This window comes from Cyanistes caeruleus, chromosome 6 (genome assembly GCF_971803275.1).
Source record: "Cyanistes caeruleus chromosome 6, bCyaCae1.hap1.1, whole genome shotgun sequence".
NCBI classification, from domain to species: domain Eukaryota; kingdom Metazoa; phylum Chordata; class Aves; order Passeriformes; family Paridae; genus Cyanistes; species Cyanistes caeruleus.
The window spans coordinates 60,622,279-60,639,290 of NC_141706.1; the positions used below are offsets into that span (position 1 = coordinate 60,622,279).

The 17,012-nt window shown below is 39.3% G+C and overlaps 1 protein-coding gene across 2 annotated transcripts in view; it reads right to left on the reverse strand.

The window, feature by feature from the left end:
- The window catches only part of AHNAK2 (AHNAK nucleoprotein 2), a 52,308-nt gene that overhangs the window by 23,690 nt on the left and 11,606 nt on the right, over positions 1 to 17,012 (reverse strand). For both annotated transcript variants that reach the window (XM_023927432.2, XM_086891984.1), the window contains 5 exons: positions 3,395 to 3,471; positions 2,517 to 2,606; positions 1,711 to 1,767; positions 965 to 1,106; positions 463 to 638 (listed from right to left, as the gene is read on the reverse strand). In XM_023927432.2, the coding sequence (XP_023783200.2) occupies positions 463 to 638; positions 965 to 1,100 (312 nt within the window). In that variant the 5' untranslated portion in view covers positions 1,101 to 1,106; positions 1,711 to 1,767; positions 2,517 to 2,606; positions 3,395 to 3,471. The remainder of the gene's footprint in view (positions 1 to 462; positions 639 to 964; positions 1,107 to 1,710; positions 1,768 to 2,516; positions 2,607 to 3,394; positions 3,472 to 17,012) is intronic.

Consider the following 17,012-nt stretch of genomic DNA (forward strand, 5'->3'; position numbering starts at 1 on the left):
ATATATATGTATATGAGGAATTTTTTTTTTTAAAATTGATGAAAACTTATGAAGAGATCATAGATCTATCAAAATATCAGTGGTTATATAAAATCTTATGAAGGACCTGTGGATAAAAGTATTTACTGATATTTTACATTTTTGAACATACTGAATGTAAGTATTACAGAGATTACCCAAGTCTGTTCCATCAGTGGACAACTAACAAAAAATGCTGACTCACTAAAGAATATTTTTATACCCTAATACAAGATTGTGTATTAATGTAAAATCTATAGTCTCTTAAAGATATTTAAAAAGCTGCAAATATTGTGTGGGATTTCTTTTAACCATGAATATTCATGATACTAACTTTAAATACTTACCTAAGTCTTAAGAAGACACAAGTGTTTTCTGATCTATTTCCACACCCCACGTTACTATAGTATGTTACCCAAACTTTGTAAATTAATCAGAATCTACCTGGCCTATCCTTTCCTTTTTGTGCTGAGCTGTAGAGTGTTCTAGATCTTCTTGCACAGCAATTTTTCTTTTGAGGCTGAATTGGACTCTGTATGGCTCAGAATATTGGAGAATCTTGAGTGCATCTTCATATTTGATATTATCAAAAAATATTGTGGCACTTAGAAGCTGATCACCTGCAAGTGGAATAATACATAATTGTAATTACTTTGTGTTTTTTTATAGTTTTTTCAAATTTTTTTTTTCATTTTAGCTTTTTTTTTTCACTGTTCCAGTGAAAACTGAGGTTTTTTATGGTATACAAAAAAAATCACATTTCATTATTGTTCAAGCAAGTGGTCTTAGAAATAATTAATATGGAGAGGTTAAGGTCACAGATAACATTAGTGGGTTTGAAATCTACTATTTCTGATACCTAAAGAGATGGCTATCACACAGCTAGACATCTCATTATTTAAAGATACAGAATAAAATCAAAACAAAATAAAAAATCAGACTGTACCTTCTCTAAGACTAAATATTTTTGAAGCAGGAGATTCCTTAAGTACTTTTTTAATAAATATTCCTTCATTTCCTCCACCTTTCACACTAAAACCACTAGCACCAGCTTCCACTTCTGTTTTCAGGGTCACTTCCATTGTCTCCTAGAGATAGAAAAATAATTGAATTTATAATTTTTATTCATTTGTATTAAAGGGTTCTAAGTTGTTCTACAGTAAAGACTTTAGTCTCCTCAGATATATCTTCAATAGCTCAAGAAAGATTATCCAAAATAGAGAATATACTTAGTCAGTGTGGTTTTGATTCTGTTCTAAATTAGAATTAAACACGTGTGTTAGGGTTATGTTGGATCAGAGCCATAGGGAAAATAGGTTATAATTTTAAAATGTGAAACATATGGGAACTATTAGGCCTGAAAGATTGTATTTTCTGTGAAGATGTTAACTACTCGCATTAAAGTCAATGGGCCAGAAAAGTCTGACTAGGAGCTAATGCTGTACTGCACTCAAATCAGAGAAGGGTGAAGAAAGAATTCTGAAAAGAATTATGGAAGAACCCCAAATAGGACAAATAAATGTTCCTGCCTTTGCCACAACTCAGCCATTCATGAAGCTCCTGGTCAAAACAAATCCAAAGTCTTTACCCATTTGTCCTTCCTTCTGTCCACCTATTCACATCTTTGTGTTATAACAAACTCTACTATTTACAAGGCTCATACCTGAAACTATGAAGTGCTTTTAGACTGACCTGTAGATGACTCTGTTTTGACTTGTCTGTAGAATGTTTTTTGTTTTCTTCTTGAAGCTGAAAAATATTTTTTAATTATTTAATGTTCAGAAGTCACAGTGTTCTTAAGTAAAATGAAAGTCAGTTAAAATTCCTGGTTTAGAATAAGAACTGAGGCTGACTTTAATGGCAACAGAACAGAATCAGGATCAAGTGCAATGTACAACATGAATGATTTAACTATACTATTCCCAGTAGTAAATTAGATGACAAGGCCTCCCTTCATTGTACCAAAATTTGCATTAAATGAATGTCAGAGACCAAACTTCTGAAGATATTGCTTTTTTGTGTTCTAATGTAGCACATTGTTCATGCTTTCAATTTTGTAAATGTACTTTTTTTTTCACTTACTCAACTTCAGCCTGAATTTCAAATTGTTGCCTACTTAATGTGGCTGTAGTAATTAAATCCCTAACTTTGAATAACCTAGAGGTATAGGTAATTTTGAAGTACTTACTAGTAAGATTCAAGCCAGTTATATTTTTTAACAGGAAAACCACTGTAGTTTCTTTATGCTCTCTACCTCGTATCCTTCACAGAATTAAGTCAAATGCATTTTCTTGCCAAGAAACAAGAACAGGGTTAGCAAGTCCATCAGAAAATAAAACTATCAATGGACATAGATGCAATTTTGGTGGGGACAGGGAGACAAAATGGCTGCAACAATGTCCCATTCTATGACATGTGACTCTCTGCTACTTGTGGGAGATAAAGCCTCTTGAATCAACTTGATAATGCCATGCCTACATGAAAATTCAATGTCTTGCCTTTAAATAGTCCTCTTCTATGGGATACTCATAAACTGGAGAGGACCCTTGTGGCCTTGGACGAATGTCTTCTACTGCCACTTCATTAACCTGTGGAAAAGACATGAGGGATGGTAAAGGAGCATCCACCATTAAACAGTGACTCATTTTTTTAGGAGTGTTTCTCTAGTTATGCATAGTGTCCCTCTGAGTAAAAATTGTTCATTAGTGATGGTGGGTAAAAAATAACCAATATCTCTCTTTTTTAGGTTGAGAACAAATACAGTTCTCATGTTAAAGCACTCAAAAACACAAGAGACAGAGTTCTGAGAGACGAAAACCAGTGGTATGCTTCTTTTGATTTTCTTTATGTATCATATGCATCTACAGACTGAACAGACTGAAAAGAGATCAATTAGCAATAATTGAAAAAGTTTAAAAAAAAAAAAAAGAAAAAAAATCCCTTTTCTGCTCTATTTGCACACCTAAATTTGCATCCAATGGCTTCAAACTTTATTGCCTTCTATAAGCAAGCAAACCATGGAAGAGTCCCAGCAGGAATTTCTGCTGACAAGCACTTGGCATTCTTCCTTCTGCAGTCAGACAATGGGGAACCTAAACTGTCTAAATCTTTAAAGAAAAGTTACTGTAGTTAACAGCCATGTAATAGTTTGCTAAGTCTTGGTAGTAAATTTATGCCAATGAACCATGGCAAAGAGCAGATGCCTTTACATGGAAACATCTTCCTGGTTTTTGAGCTGGCAGGACAATCCCAAGCTAAAATACAACGTTTTTAATGGGAAGGAAAACCACCAGCAAGACCCAGCTATAAACAAAATATTGAAGATCCCATTTTGCCAAATTGTCATCACAGAAAAATTCAACTCTGAAAAACTCACAGAATCTTCATCCTCTGCATCTGCATCGGCATCAACATCTCCCGGGGGCTCAGGCGGTCTCAGCTGTCGTCCAGAACCTGAAAGCAGGACACAGGTTGGTGCCTGCAGGATCCACACAGAGCATAGAGCAGTAAGCTAGAAAGCTGAAACCCTCTGGAACAGCATGGCAAGGGACATGCACAGGCCAGTGGGAAGGCCTGTCCCACATGAGATTCCTAGCATCACAGAATGGTTTGGGTTGGAAGGGACCTTAAAGATCATCCAGTTCTCCTACTAGCCATGGGCAAGGGTTATAATCTGACTAACTTCTAGTTCTGGATTTTCTCCAATCTGGGGATTCTTCTCCTTCACAAAAGTCTTTACGTTTCTGAATATTTCTATATATTTGGAAAAAGAAAAGTAGTGACCATCTTCTGACCCTGGTCTCCTGCACCAAGCCCCCACCTTTCCAAAGGGACTGAATGTAGCCCACAATGAAGGCTTGGAGGGACTGGAGAACAGAAAAAGGGAAGGAGAGGTGTACAGAGGGAATCTGAAGTATTTTTCCCTGAGCTGTTCTATTCTTTAAAATATCAGAATCAGTAATTAACAGCTTGCTAATTCACAATAAATTAAATTGATTGAAATTCCCTATATTGAAACTCTTCCTCACTTCTGACAAAGGTCTTAACAACAGGAAAGTAAACGTCATGAACCTTGATAGTCATAAAGACTCTGTTTTCTTAGTTTTTAAAAGTATTGAGGGCAAAATGAGAGAGATGAGGTGAAGGAGATGGGCTATCTGAAAGTGTGATTCTCTTGAAATGCTTTAAATTTAGCACCAAAGAATGAAAACAGCATGAATTAGAACATGTTTTCAGAGATCCAGGCTTAGCCAGTAGAGGACAGTGTGGCTGAACTACATATTCCCTAACTCACCAGCTGTTCACATGCACAAGTTCTTGTCCCAATAACTGTGTCTCTTTCCTGTCTCCATGCTTGTTTTTTCCAAGCCATCAGGCTGTCTAGCTCCCTGACACTCAGTTCTGCAACTGCCATTACTATACATAGTTTTGGCTCCCCTAAACAGATCCTCTGGCATAAAAATATGCTCAAAAACAATTGTCAAGTAGAACTGTGCAACTCATTGTCTGTTTTAAATGGAGAATCCTTGGGCTGGAACACAAGATTTCTGGACATTACACACTGAGTGTGCAGACAAGATGGCACGACTTAGTCATGTCTGCAATCACTGACTTTCACACGCTGCCAAGCGCTTGTTAAAGCAGCTGGGATTTTGTTGGTCTCTCCTCATAGTTTTCTGATCTCCTACATTTACTTTTTTCTTGATTTTTTTGAAGATGAAATTATATAGTACAGGCAAGGTTTTGAAAGAGTTATGCCCCAGTGATCAGTAATGGGCTACTTTGTTAAGATGAATGGAAACAGTGAGCTTCCAGTAGGAATATCCTGTAACAATCTCTGGGCCAAGCTTCCATACTTGATAAAATAGAAAGCAATCCTCATTAGCCATATGTACAGCATCATAATCAGCTCTCCTGCAGCACTCCAGCTCCAGGGAATTAAGATCAACCCAGAAAACATCAGGACTGCCAGACCATTCCTCCTTTAGCCTTTACAGCACTAGTCCTGGCACCTACAATGGACAATTCTAGCAAATTCTAGAAAATGGTTTTAATGCACATTTTAACTCAGATTAAAGACCTGCTTGAAATTTAGCTTGGTTTTTTTTTTCAAAAGCTCTAGCATTTGCAGTCTTCAGAAGCTCAAGAAAACTGAAAAGTCATCATAACTTCATTAAAAAATTTAGACATGTATTTATGAACCTGATTTTAAGCATTTCTGCTTGAAAATTCTGGAATCCATTCATGAAGCATTTCACCAAATATATTTTAATAAGCATCATATGAGGAGGAGAGCTGCTGGATTGATGCTTGATTGTTTAATTTGTCAAGTGCTTCTAAAGGTTCAGGTGCCAACAATAAATTTTATGGCTGTTACTAAAATTCCAAGAAATAGTAAGGACTTAGTCTTGTGGCATTGCCATATTTTTCACTTGGGAGAATCCCACCCACAAGTGCTGCAGTCCAGTAGAATGACTTAACAGAAAATTGCTTGGATTGCTGGAGTATTTGCTCTTCAGTGTAGCACTTGAGCATTAACTACAGCATTGATCCCTGGTGGTTGCCAATAATTTTCCTACTGGAAAAGAAACAGGAAAGAATCATCTGTGAGACTTCTTAGGCTGGTTCACTGCAGTTTCTCTTGTTTTACTCTGATGTAACTTCAGTGACACTTTAGTAGTCTGGAACTGGAGCAATACAAGTACAGTACCTCTCCTAAACTCTGATAGTAGCACCTTTTCCTAAAAGAATCAACTAACATATTACTGTCCCCAGGGCCAACAGAGACGTGTGTGAGATTGCAAGGAGGGGCATCAGACACACAGATGACCTTCCCTCCCAAAACTTCACACTGAGGCTTTTCCATCCACCCTAATTTCCCCAAACTCCACCTAGGCTGCCCCTCTACGACAGTTAACCCATGTCATAAAGGACTTGCTGTGACCTTGATTCCTACCGTAGACTAAGATTTGCTTCTGATTATTTCTTGATTCAGAATACTTTCAAAAGGAATCTATAAAAGAGGGGTATTACAGTACGTTTTCAGCAAAGCCTTCTTTCTGAGTAAAACAGCCTGTGCCAATAAACTGTGATTTATATGCATGTCATTCTCATGCCCTGAATAGTAGTGATGCCAACATTTTATAGATTTTAACTTTTTTTTATGGACCCTGGACAATCAATGCTTTGTTCAAAATGTTTTCATAAACAAGATGGAATTTACATCAGTGACTACTTCTAATATCCACTGGACTGACTTCAGAACAAGGGAATTTTTTGAAAGTAAGCAGTAGGAGTTATATAGGCTGGATCATTTTCATATCATATGACTGAAATGTGTATCTGCTTTTTGAAATGCAATTATTTAAAAATTATTTTATCTTTAGCCTAGCAACCTAGATGGACTGTTTGGGCAAAACCAGAAGAAAAACATAAAAACAGGTTATTTTTTTGGTATTTACATTCAATAGGCAACAGTCTCCAAAATCATATTTGATAAAATATAATGAATTCCAAGTATGTCAGTGCCATTGAATTTAAATCAAATGTGCTTTAATGTATTGTATAAAGAGAAACCTAGTTTTAATTGGAACACTGGCATATAAAATTCCTGTGATCTGTATACTTTAAAATAAAATAAAACAGTACAGGAGAATACCAGAGATGTTAATAAAGAAACAATGTCTTTTGCTGATCATCCTAGCCTCTCTGCTTCCAGACTATAGCCCTTTCTCTGCAATTCCTAGATTTGGGTTATTTGCTTTTTAAGATTTTGTACTAAAGTTATATTTGCATATGAATAGTGAATTTAAGTAATCTGCTCTTATCTTTAAGCATATTACTTTTCCTTGCATCAACTTCAATGTTACTGCAACAAATAGTTTCTCTTAATAGACAGAAACCTGATCCATTATCAATATCTGTCCACAGTGAAAAGTTTAATGTTTTGCTCACTCACTTATTGTTATATAAGGTCATAACCTGTGCCTTTTCTTTAGGAGGATTTTGGCATTTGCTAGTTACCATTTCTAAGCTGTGACAACAAACTAACAGTCCTGTTTGTGCAGTGTTGTGGAAATAACTCTGAGTCCATAGCCAGTTAGAAAACTTGTGCCTTGAAAAGTGGGCAAGGCTGGGACATCTTTAGATCTGACAGGTCTTCCCTGACAGTGCAAAGCACACTCTGGACCCACAATCTCATTTGTGTTATTAATAATAAGAAGAAGGAATGAATAATTGCAAGACAAACAACAGGAGCAATCATTTAACGTCATTGTAGTTGGCACTGTGTTTGAACCCCTAAAGAATTCCTACATATAGGTCAGGGGGTTTCATGGTGCTCCCTCATGGGCTTATGTCTTGTTGTAACCAAAGATGTGTATGGCTGCTGTCACGGACAGCTTCAGCTGGCTCCTGTGGCAGACCTGTCTTCCTGCAGCCATCAGTCCCTGTACCTGCAGGTCTGGCTGTCCCTCTGCCCTCAGGCACCCTGGCATGGGGCTGCTATTCCTCATGCATGAGTGGCTGGGAACTGCTAATGCATTTCTCCAGAATGTCCTTTTTTTTTTTAAAGCCCCATCCCTCTTCAGATGGATGGTGTGCCTGACCTTTCCCCCCACAGCTTGTTCTCCCTCTCCTGCAGGTATCGCAATTACTGGGATTCCTTTTCCTCCCTCAGAGCTCTCACGGCTGCCTGAGCAGCGCTGCCGTCAAGTCCCACAGCCCCTTCTGATTCACTTCTTATAGTTGAAATAGGGAATACTTAGAATAGTTAGAATATTTTAAATCGTGGGTCCCGGCTCAGGAAAGCACTTGATAACAGGAACACTATGTACGTGCCTGACATTCATCTTGGCCTCTCAAGAGCTCTTTTTCAGATAGGTAAGTTCACCTGACTTCCAAGCAAGCAATGCTGGAGAGAAATGATCCTGCAAGCATCAGCTACAAAGATAAGAATCTGGAAGTGTCTGCAAATAAACCTTGTTGTGCATGTGCTGTGTTCCTGAAGGAAGCTGCCGTGAGGTTTAAACCACGGTTTATAGCACAAGCTCTCGCACAGTCTGTGCAGGCCCGACCACCACCTCCAGAAGGTTTGTGGCATTTCCAGTAAACAGCTCCAATAATGCTGGGGAAAACCAGCAAAAAAAACCAAGAGGTTCATCTTCTACAGAGATTTCCTAGCGCATTCCAGAGACCTGGATTCATTCCACTGTCCTGCAAGCTCCCACGGACCGAGTTACAACAACTGCTGGGCAGGGCCCTGGGGCAGGGCCCTGGGGCACGGCCGGAGCGCGGCAGGAATGCCGCGGCTGTCACTGCAGCCGGGCGGGATCCATGGCCACGGGGAGATGCGGGCCCTGTGTCACGGACCGGGCTGCCTCACAGCCCTCCACCGCGGGAATGTCGTGTTACTTCACTTGAACCGCTGCCAGCGAGACAGCGGGGGCACCCAGCAGCTCCACCTAGAAGAACCAGCTTGTCAGCTCTGAAGAGAGCGGCTGCCGCGGTGGAAAAATCAGCCCTTCTGCCTCAGAAAAGGTGTTAAAGTGAGGACCAGCACCGCCCCTTTAGTGTTTCCCCTCTGCTTTCTGCTGAGAGCGAGACCCTCCCCACCAAGCCCTGAAATTTCTGTGGGATGAAGACAAAGGACTACTCTGTGGAATGAAGATAAAGATTTTGCTGCTGAAGGAGTTTAACAGGCCTTATTATCAGCGGGATGCTATCAGAACCAGCTGGGCCGGTGTTCAAGCCACACTCCTGCCTTTGTTTTGCACTGGTTTGGCAATGCCCCTTGGCTGCACTCTGTCCCTGGGCTGCATACTTGTGCTGTGATGAATGTAGCTCAGACCTGCGAGCCCAAAGCGGGGGCTTGTAGCACAGTCGTGCTAAAGGAGCAGCTACTCCCAAATAACCACCGTGAGTGAATAGTTTCCTTCCATTCAAGGCATGAACAAGATGTTTTGATTCATTGCCTTGGTATGTTAAGCTGCCCTTGTTGGCTGTTAGAGTACTTCATTAAAAGCCTTCAAATCATTTCATCTCAAAACCTTTTGAAGACATTATATATATGTGAGTTACAATCATGAGTCTCCTTGCCCAGCCAGAGGGCTGCCCATGAAGTTAACACTTACTTTTATCAAAAGGAACAGTACTCTGCTCTGCAAAGTACATCCAAGCAGGAAAATGTCTCGGGAATTAAGGTTCCTTGCAGGACATGCTGAGCTCTGTAGGATTTCATAGAGCATTTTCTACAGGTTGACTAATATCAGGGAAGATGTGTAAGAGCACTGGCAACTAAGAACTGATATAAACACTACCATGAAAACAGAAACTAACAGCCCCCAGATGAAAAGAAGAGTGAATGGCTTTCCCGTGAGTGTGTGTTTATTGATAAGCTCTGCCCACAGACTTAAGAATATTAAAAGCATTCCTGCTCACACTTCACAGTAGGAGCAAAACCTTTAGGAAGGCTGTTCAGAAAGAAGTTCTTGATTCTTACAGTGGTCCACCTTTCCTCTGATGGTAAAGATAAACTTAATAGAAACCACAGAACAATTCCGAGCATGAAAATAAATCACTCTGGTGGGGCTCTGCACAGACCTCCTCAGCTTGAGTCATATTTTAACATGAAAAGCACAGGGGACATTTTTTTTCCCCAGTTGTCAAACTGAAATTTCCCAGATCCTGAGTTAATGACTTTCATCCAGCTATCATCATTTATTGGTTACTTGGCTATATAGGAAATGTAGTTTGATCTACATAATTCTTCTGCTACAAGGATAAAATATTAACTAAAGTATTTCATTAGTCTGATATTTCAACTCTTACTGAAACAGAATAATGTTTCCTACAAGTAACAGAGTTTGAAAATAAGCTCTTAAGCAAAGTTCATTGCAAGAACATGAGTAGAACATGAGAACATGACATCCAAAAGAGACAGCAAAAGCAGACAGCAGTGGCTGATATCTGTATTTGGCTCTGCTGGTCCATCCCTCCTCTTCCTAGCTAAAAACACAGCTTAGAAGTGGCAGAGTAAAAAAGGTAGCTGGAGAAGTGCTCATGGTACCCAGCAGACAACCAGAGGTTTTGTGCTCTTTCTTCCCCTAGGCCATGGTTCTGTCTCAGAAGCACAAGTTTTGTACCATCTCTAGTTTTAGTCTGTTTGCATGGAGAGCAGGTGTAACTTACTGCCCTGTGTCTCTGTCTTGCATGTCTTAGGCAGAAATTTTCCTCTCTCTCAGGTTTTATGTGACAGAATGGGTTTCCAGTCTGTGCTTTACTCCCTGCATGTATACAGTGGTTTTTTTGCATAATATTGTGATAATGTAGTGAATCAGGACCCTCTCTGATAATTATCAATTATGATTTTTCCAGGATTGCTGGGGCTGTTCTTGGAAAAATGATAAGAGAAGGGAATCACTTTTTAGCAGGTGTTGCTATGCATGCCCGAACTCCTGGCCTAAACCAAAATTGCTTACCACCCTTTTGGACAGAAAGTGAGTTAGCAATTCATAGCCAAATAAAGCAATTAAGACTGGTCTAATCCACTCTGATCCTTAACAGTTTTATCTCCTGTGACTCTCAACAGTTTAATCTCTTGGGATATACTGGTTTTACTTGCAATTGATTCACTACTGTGCTGTAAACAGTTATATGGATACCCAAATAAAACTTTCTGGAGTGTCACTACCCATCTGGATGATCTGAGTTTTAAGAAGGGTTTCAGGAACATGTTGAAAATTAAGAGCTCTCAGTTGCTTACCAGCTTCAGAAATCCTAGAGGGAACTACTCTGCAGCTATTTGATTATCCAGTATATTGATTATCTTGCAATTTTTTCCCTTCTGAAAGAAACCCCTTCACCTATACAACTGGACTTGGGAACAAATGCACAGCACATCTGCCATCCTCTCAGAGCAAGGAGTTGATTCCTGCTGTCTGTTAGACAGCTGTGAACTCAGCTCTTACCGAGACTCGCCTAGAAGCACAGGCAGGTGGGTGCCTATTGCAGATAAGGCCCATAAAGGTGACAGAAATTAACTTTACCACGTTCCTTCTCCTCTCTGATTCACCCTTCCAAGAATTCAGGCTTCTACCAGAGCAGATTGCCTGTTCCACTGCCAAAGCACAGCCCTGCTCAGATTTATAAATGAAGCAAATGAATGCATTCATGGAAAATGATCTCTCTGCCTGCATAGGCTTGATTGGCAGCCCTGGAGACTCAACTTCTCTGGCCACAGAAGCAGTATTTCTTAAGAAGTGGTTGTAATCCCAAGCTGTCTCTTAAGGTAGCCCAGTACTGATACTCTGAAGAGACATGCTAATTCTCGGTGGTTTTGGTAGAAAGCACATTTGTTCTGTAAGAATAGGTCTCAAGATAAGAATAAGAATAGAGGAACTGCTGACATTTTGCAAAAAGCCTGAAGAAACTGATGCAGGCTTTGTATAAATGGCACTTAACAGTCCAAATTAGAAACAGACTTTTTAGCCCAAGCTGCTAAAAATGCTCTTCAAACCCTTTGCTTAAAAAAATTCTCATTAGAATCAATGCTCAGTAAAAATTTTTGTATTTAGAGATAAATATAAACACATACATACATATATAGAGAGAAAGAGTTCATATTATGATCTGCATGGTCTTAAGGTCCTTATGGCTTACAAGACTTTTATTTCCCCTTACCCCACTGATAAAATTCTGTGCACAATTAAGTGCCCAGATACAGCAATATTAATGGAATGATGCTACTTTGGCCATCTCTTTGGTATTCTGGGCACAGCCCCTCTCAAAACAGGAATGCTGAAAAAAACCTTGAAGTTTTCCCACAACCTTTTATGGGGGCTTTTATATAAATATCTGCCTTTGGAAACAGGTTTTCAGTTTGGGAGAAAATTCCCTGGGCAACTTGTTTGGATGTAAATCACCACAGAAGAAAATATTTTTTAAGCTTTTAAATTCCTTAATGTATATGTAATACAAGAGATATGGGATAAAGGTGACAGAAAATTATTATGGGAAAATATTTTACATCAAAGATAAAGTTAACAGTTCCCTCACTTTGTTAAGATAAAAATCTTTTCTGTCAATAAACACTGATAGTAGCAAAAGAGCATTTGGCACAGCTCACTTTTCCTTGTTTTTGTGTGGTAGGAGATTCTCTTTAAAATTAGAGAGAATTTCTGGATGCAGACTGTGGGTTTACAAAAGCGTAAAATCTCATTTACGGATAAACTAATCCATTGAGTCAGATAAATAAATAAATTAGTTTAGTTCTGCCCATATCAGTGTAATTCAAATCTGAACAAATGGACTATAAACTTGGGTTTTAGTCACAAAAAGGTCAGATTTCAAAATAATTGAATCAGTCACATGCCAAATTCTTTTTGAAAATGTTGTCTCTTGATTTCAGCCCATTGGTTTTTACCTCTTGTTTGAACACCTTTCCCTAATAGATGTGTACATTGCCCCTGCATTTTCTCCATGTGTCGTTTGACACGTCTTCTTTTACAAATTAAATCTGTTAACTTAATCTTCATTGTTTGAAATTAGAAATAATCATGTAAGTCTGAAAAGCAATGGAATTTTAAGTGCATATTAATTTACAGAAAGAAAAACTGATGCTGACGATCTTTTGTTGCATTATATTTTTGACAAAATAAAATGGAATCTTTGCATGTGGTTTTTAAATGGCTCAGCACTGCTTTTCCATTTCTGTACCTCCTAGCACCCAAAAATAACAAATCAAGATGCTTGCCTAATAGATTAGAGAAAAATACAGTTTAGTTAAGGAAACAGATTTCAGTTTTAGGTTTCACAGACACTAGTATAAACGATAGGGAGAAACCATTTCTTTAAAGACTCATTACTGCAGTTCTGGATTTCTTTCTGGTTAAAGACTAAAATAGCAAGAAAGTACTACACTGTGGTTCACCCATGTAGTAACTGGTGAATGAATTGAGATGGGTGGAGTTGTTTGAAAGCACTAAGAGGACTATTTCTTGGATTTGATTATGAACCCTGACGCTGGCTCATAACATTTCCAAACATCCAGAGCTTCTCTGTAATATGAAAATAATGATATCTAATGGAAATGAGTAACTTTATCATAATGGTCTGTTCACACTCAGGTTAAGTATTTTTTAACTCAGTTAAAAAATAGGATAAATAAAATAAAAAAATAAATAAATGAAAAGGATGCATTCTTTTTGGAGGTACATGGTAAGGTTTTTCTTGATGAACAGCTGTGTGAGATTCAAACCAATGCATAAGGGAGAGTAAACTGCATTTTGTTCTTCAGCCAGACAAAGTGCTCCAGTGAAATAAAGCATCTTTTTTATCAGTACAAAGTATAAGAAAAAGGAAAATCCTGGGGCTTCAGTTACAGTTTCTGAGATCTGCTGCAAGGTGGTTTCTTCAGTCATTTAAATCTGTGTAACAGGAGGACAATCCAGTCGCTTATCCCCACTCTGAAGAATAGCAATGATCATCTTGATTCATGGAACTGTGAAGAATTTGAGGAAAAGGAAAGAATGGGAGGCACCTGGAAATGCCCTTCAGTCCATCTGTAGGGTTTTCTGCACATCTTTGCAAAGAGTATTTTTAAACCAATGGTGTTTTACTACCTGTGCTCTCTTGCATGCTGTCTGATCCAATAGCCCCAGTGAGGACTCTGCTCTCTGAGCAGTGGCTCAGCTCTCTGTGAGCTCTGTGTGAGGCAGAGAGACCATTGCTGTCTCCTAAAGAAGGTGGATTTGCATTCCTTGCACTATGCACAGCTTACAGTCAATAACGCCAGAAAAGGAGAACGATTGCTACCATGAAATTATCCTGTCTAAAACAAAAGGCTCACCACCATCTTACTGTGACATTTTTAAATACTGCAGTCCCAAAGTCCTCCATGGACTGAGATGTTAATAGGGTTTTAGCAGAGACTGAAATATTTGCTTTATATAGTGGTGTTGGGGCAGTGTTGACAGAATTCTGCAACTACACTGAGAGCAAAATTTCTTTCTTTCTTCATTGCAAATACTTTGAACACTACTTAATCTCACTGTGAACACTTATGAAGATCTGCCTGCATTTGACCAAAAGAGAGAAAAAAGCACTCTGTTGATCTTAGAAGACAAATGCTCAGACCTCTTTTTCTTTTCATAGAAATCAAGTGCAGAGCTTGATGCAAAAGGAGACAGATGGGAAAAGGGCAAAGACAAACCCACATGTAAGCCCGAAGTAAGTCAAAGAATCACAGAATCACTGAATAGTTTAGAAAAGACCTTAAAGATCATCTCATCCCAACCCCCCTGCCATGGGCAGAGACACCTTTCACTAGACCTGCTTACTCAAAGCCTCCTGAAGTCCTGCTAACTGAAAACCAGGTTCTTCTACACTTCTGTGTCAGGGAAATCTACCGTGGAAACACCATCTCGAAAGGTTTTGAAAATACACCTGGGCCAGGGTCTCAAGTGTGAAGGACCCAAATTGAACAACACTAAGCAAAGCCCAGAGTGAGCGTTGAAATGTAGGATCTCCTGGGCCATGTCCTTCTGGTTCAGGAGAAGAGCTCTTTGTTTTTGGAACACAGCTTGGCCCATGCTAGATCTTGTTCCTGATCCCTGAAGTTCTAAAGACAATTCTCAGAGGGCTCAAGCACACATGTTCAAAGTACATGTTGCTGCAGGTTTATCCTCTTCAGCTGGAACCACTGGCCCTGTGAACAATTTCTAGACTGGTGGGTACAAGGAGGTTCTGATGGATCTGTGACTTCTATCACTTGGGCAGGTGTGGATATTACAGCTATGTTACCCTGCACACCTCTGCAGCAGGGAAGGTCATGACCACTTCCCACATACATGTTCAAAGAGAGGGATCTGAAAATGTATCTGAACAATTTATAGGGAAGTTTAAGTTCTCCTTGCAGAGAATTGCCAGCTCAGGGATACTGGAAAACACATTTTTCATGCATATGTTTTTTATTAAATGCAGCTGTCAAAACAGAGCAGGGCTCATGTTCCTGAAAAGGTGCAGGGAAGAGAAGACAAATGGTTGGAATAAAGCAGGAATGTGCCTACTCTGCCTAGGCAAAAATCACCACTTCTGTAGAGCCTTCAGGGCAACCTTTAAACTAGCTGGCTCAGGGACTGGTAGCTGTGTAGCTGTGGGATTTCAGTGAATGCCTTACAAGCCCAACCAGCTCCCCAGGGAAGCCAGTACTTGCTGCACAAGCCACTCCTGCCGTGTCCAGACCAGCTGGATAGACACCAGCTCTGCACAAACTGCACCTCCCCAGTGCTCTGGAGGCACAGCCAGACAGAGACTGTCCTTACCAACGCTCACCCTCCCTGCCATGCTGCAGATAAAGTGTTCCAAGTGTGCTGGCAGTGAACTTAAACCATCTACTGCAATCTGGTAACACCTACCTCTAATCGTTTTGCTGCCGTAGAATTATGGAGGTGAAAACAGCAAAGGCAAAGCAAAAGTTTTTTAAAAATTTTTAATGATAATTTTCCTCTTATTCCATAGATATAGATTCAGATTTTAGCCTCTGATCTAAATGTGTGTCCTGAAGGTGTTCAGCTGAATTTATAATGGTGCAATAGCAGAATTTGGCCATGATTTTCAGACGACATCAGTTAACAGACTTGCTTATTCCTCTATAATGTATTATTTGGGTTTTCTACGAGGTTCCTATTCAACCAGGATTATAGCCTAAATACAATGCAGTTGTGTGGCAACAGTGTACCAGATAAATTCAGCTAACTCTGGGTAATATCACAAAAAAATATGTGTTTATAGCTCCATGCCAGTTTCTGACTAATGCTTTTGTTTGTTGCTATAGCAAACCACACATGAATCTGATAGCCAAAAGCATGTTTATGACTAACCTTAGCTCTCTGGGGATTGAAAATTTGGAATAATAAAAAAAAAAAATCCCTAAACCACAACACACAATGTGAGGAGAACATGATAGGAAACACCTTTTTTGGCACGAGTTACTACAAACATTAAAAGAGAAGAACATTGTAAGTGGAAAACATTAGGAAATGGGAACTGTGGGAATAACTGCCTTTAACCCACGACAATTTAAATCAAGCTTTCACTGCACATCACAAAGTTGTGTGTGCAGGACTAGAGAACTTTGCAGGATGTCCTGGCTGTGTGCTAAGAGATGGATTTAAGCCTCTGAAATCTGGAGAAGCTTTGTATCACACTTTAAAGCACTCAGACCACTTTTCTGGAGGTAATTTTTACACCGTGCCTGGACACCTAGGACATGGGTATTCACTTAATTAATTTCTATTACCATTTATGCTTTAGTAGTTTCCAAGAGCCTGTCCCAAGACTGACACCTCATTATGCTGTACAAATACACAATGGAGAACAATGCTGGCCCAAAGGGCTTTCTGTTAAACTAACAGAGAGAGCCAAAGGGGGAGGAGGCTGGGCAGAGGGGGAGGCAGAGACAGAGAGGTGATGTGACTGCGTTACACACCCAGTCAGAACTCAGGTGTCTTGCACCCCAGTTCAATTGACTGATTCTAGTTGCCAAATATGTTACTTTGAGAAGAAGAATACATTCTGTACCCCACAGAGGACATAAAATCAATGCTGTTGAAGTGACACCTAAACCAGGACAGCTCACAACAAAGCTACAGGATGTCAGGCAAAATTTATACTCTTATTACCCTGTTATTCTTAATAACCTTTCTCCTTCATAGGCTAAAAAAAAAAATAAAGGGGAATATTACAGTAGAGTGTATAGATCAGATCAGTCTCCATCATGTTTTGTATTGATTTTAACTACCCTGTCTCTAGACTTAAATATTGCATCTTTATTCTCAGATTTGTACAGTGCATAAAGACACATTATTATCACTATTCCTGACAAGTTCTTCCATCATCTGTATGATACTCAACAGCATCTTGAGTTCATGTACAACTTTGTGGAGAGATAAGTCTTCCCAAGCTCTCGTGTTCCAGGTATTTCCAAAAGGTTTCAT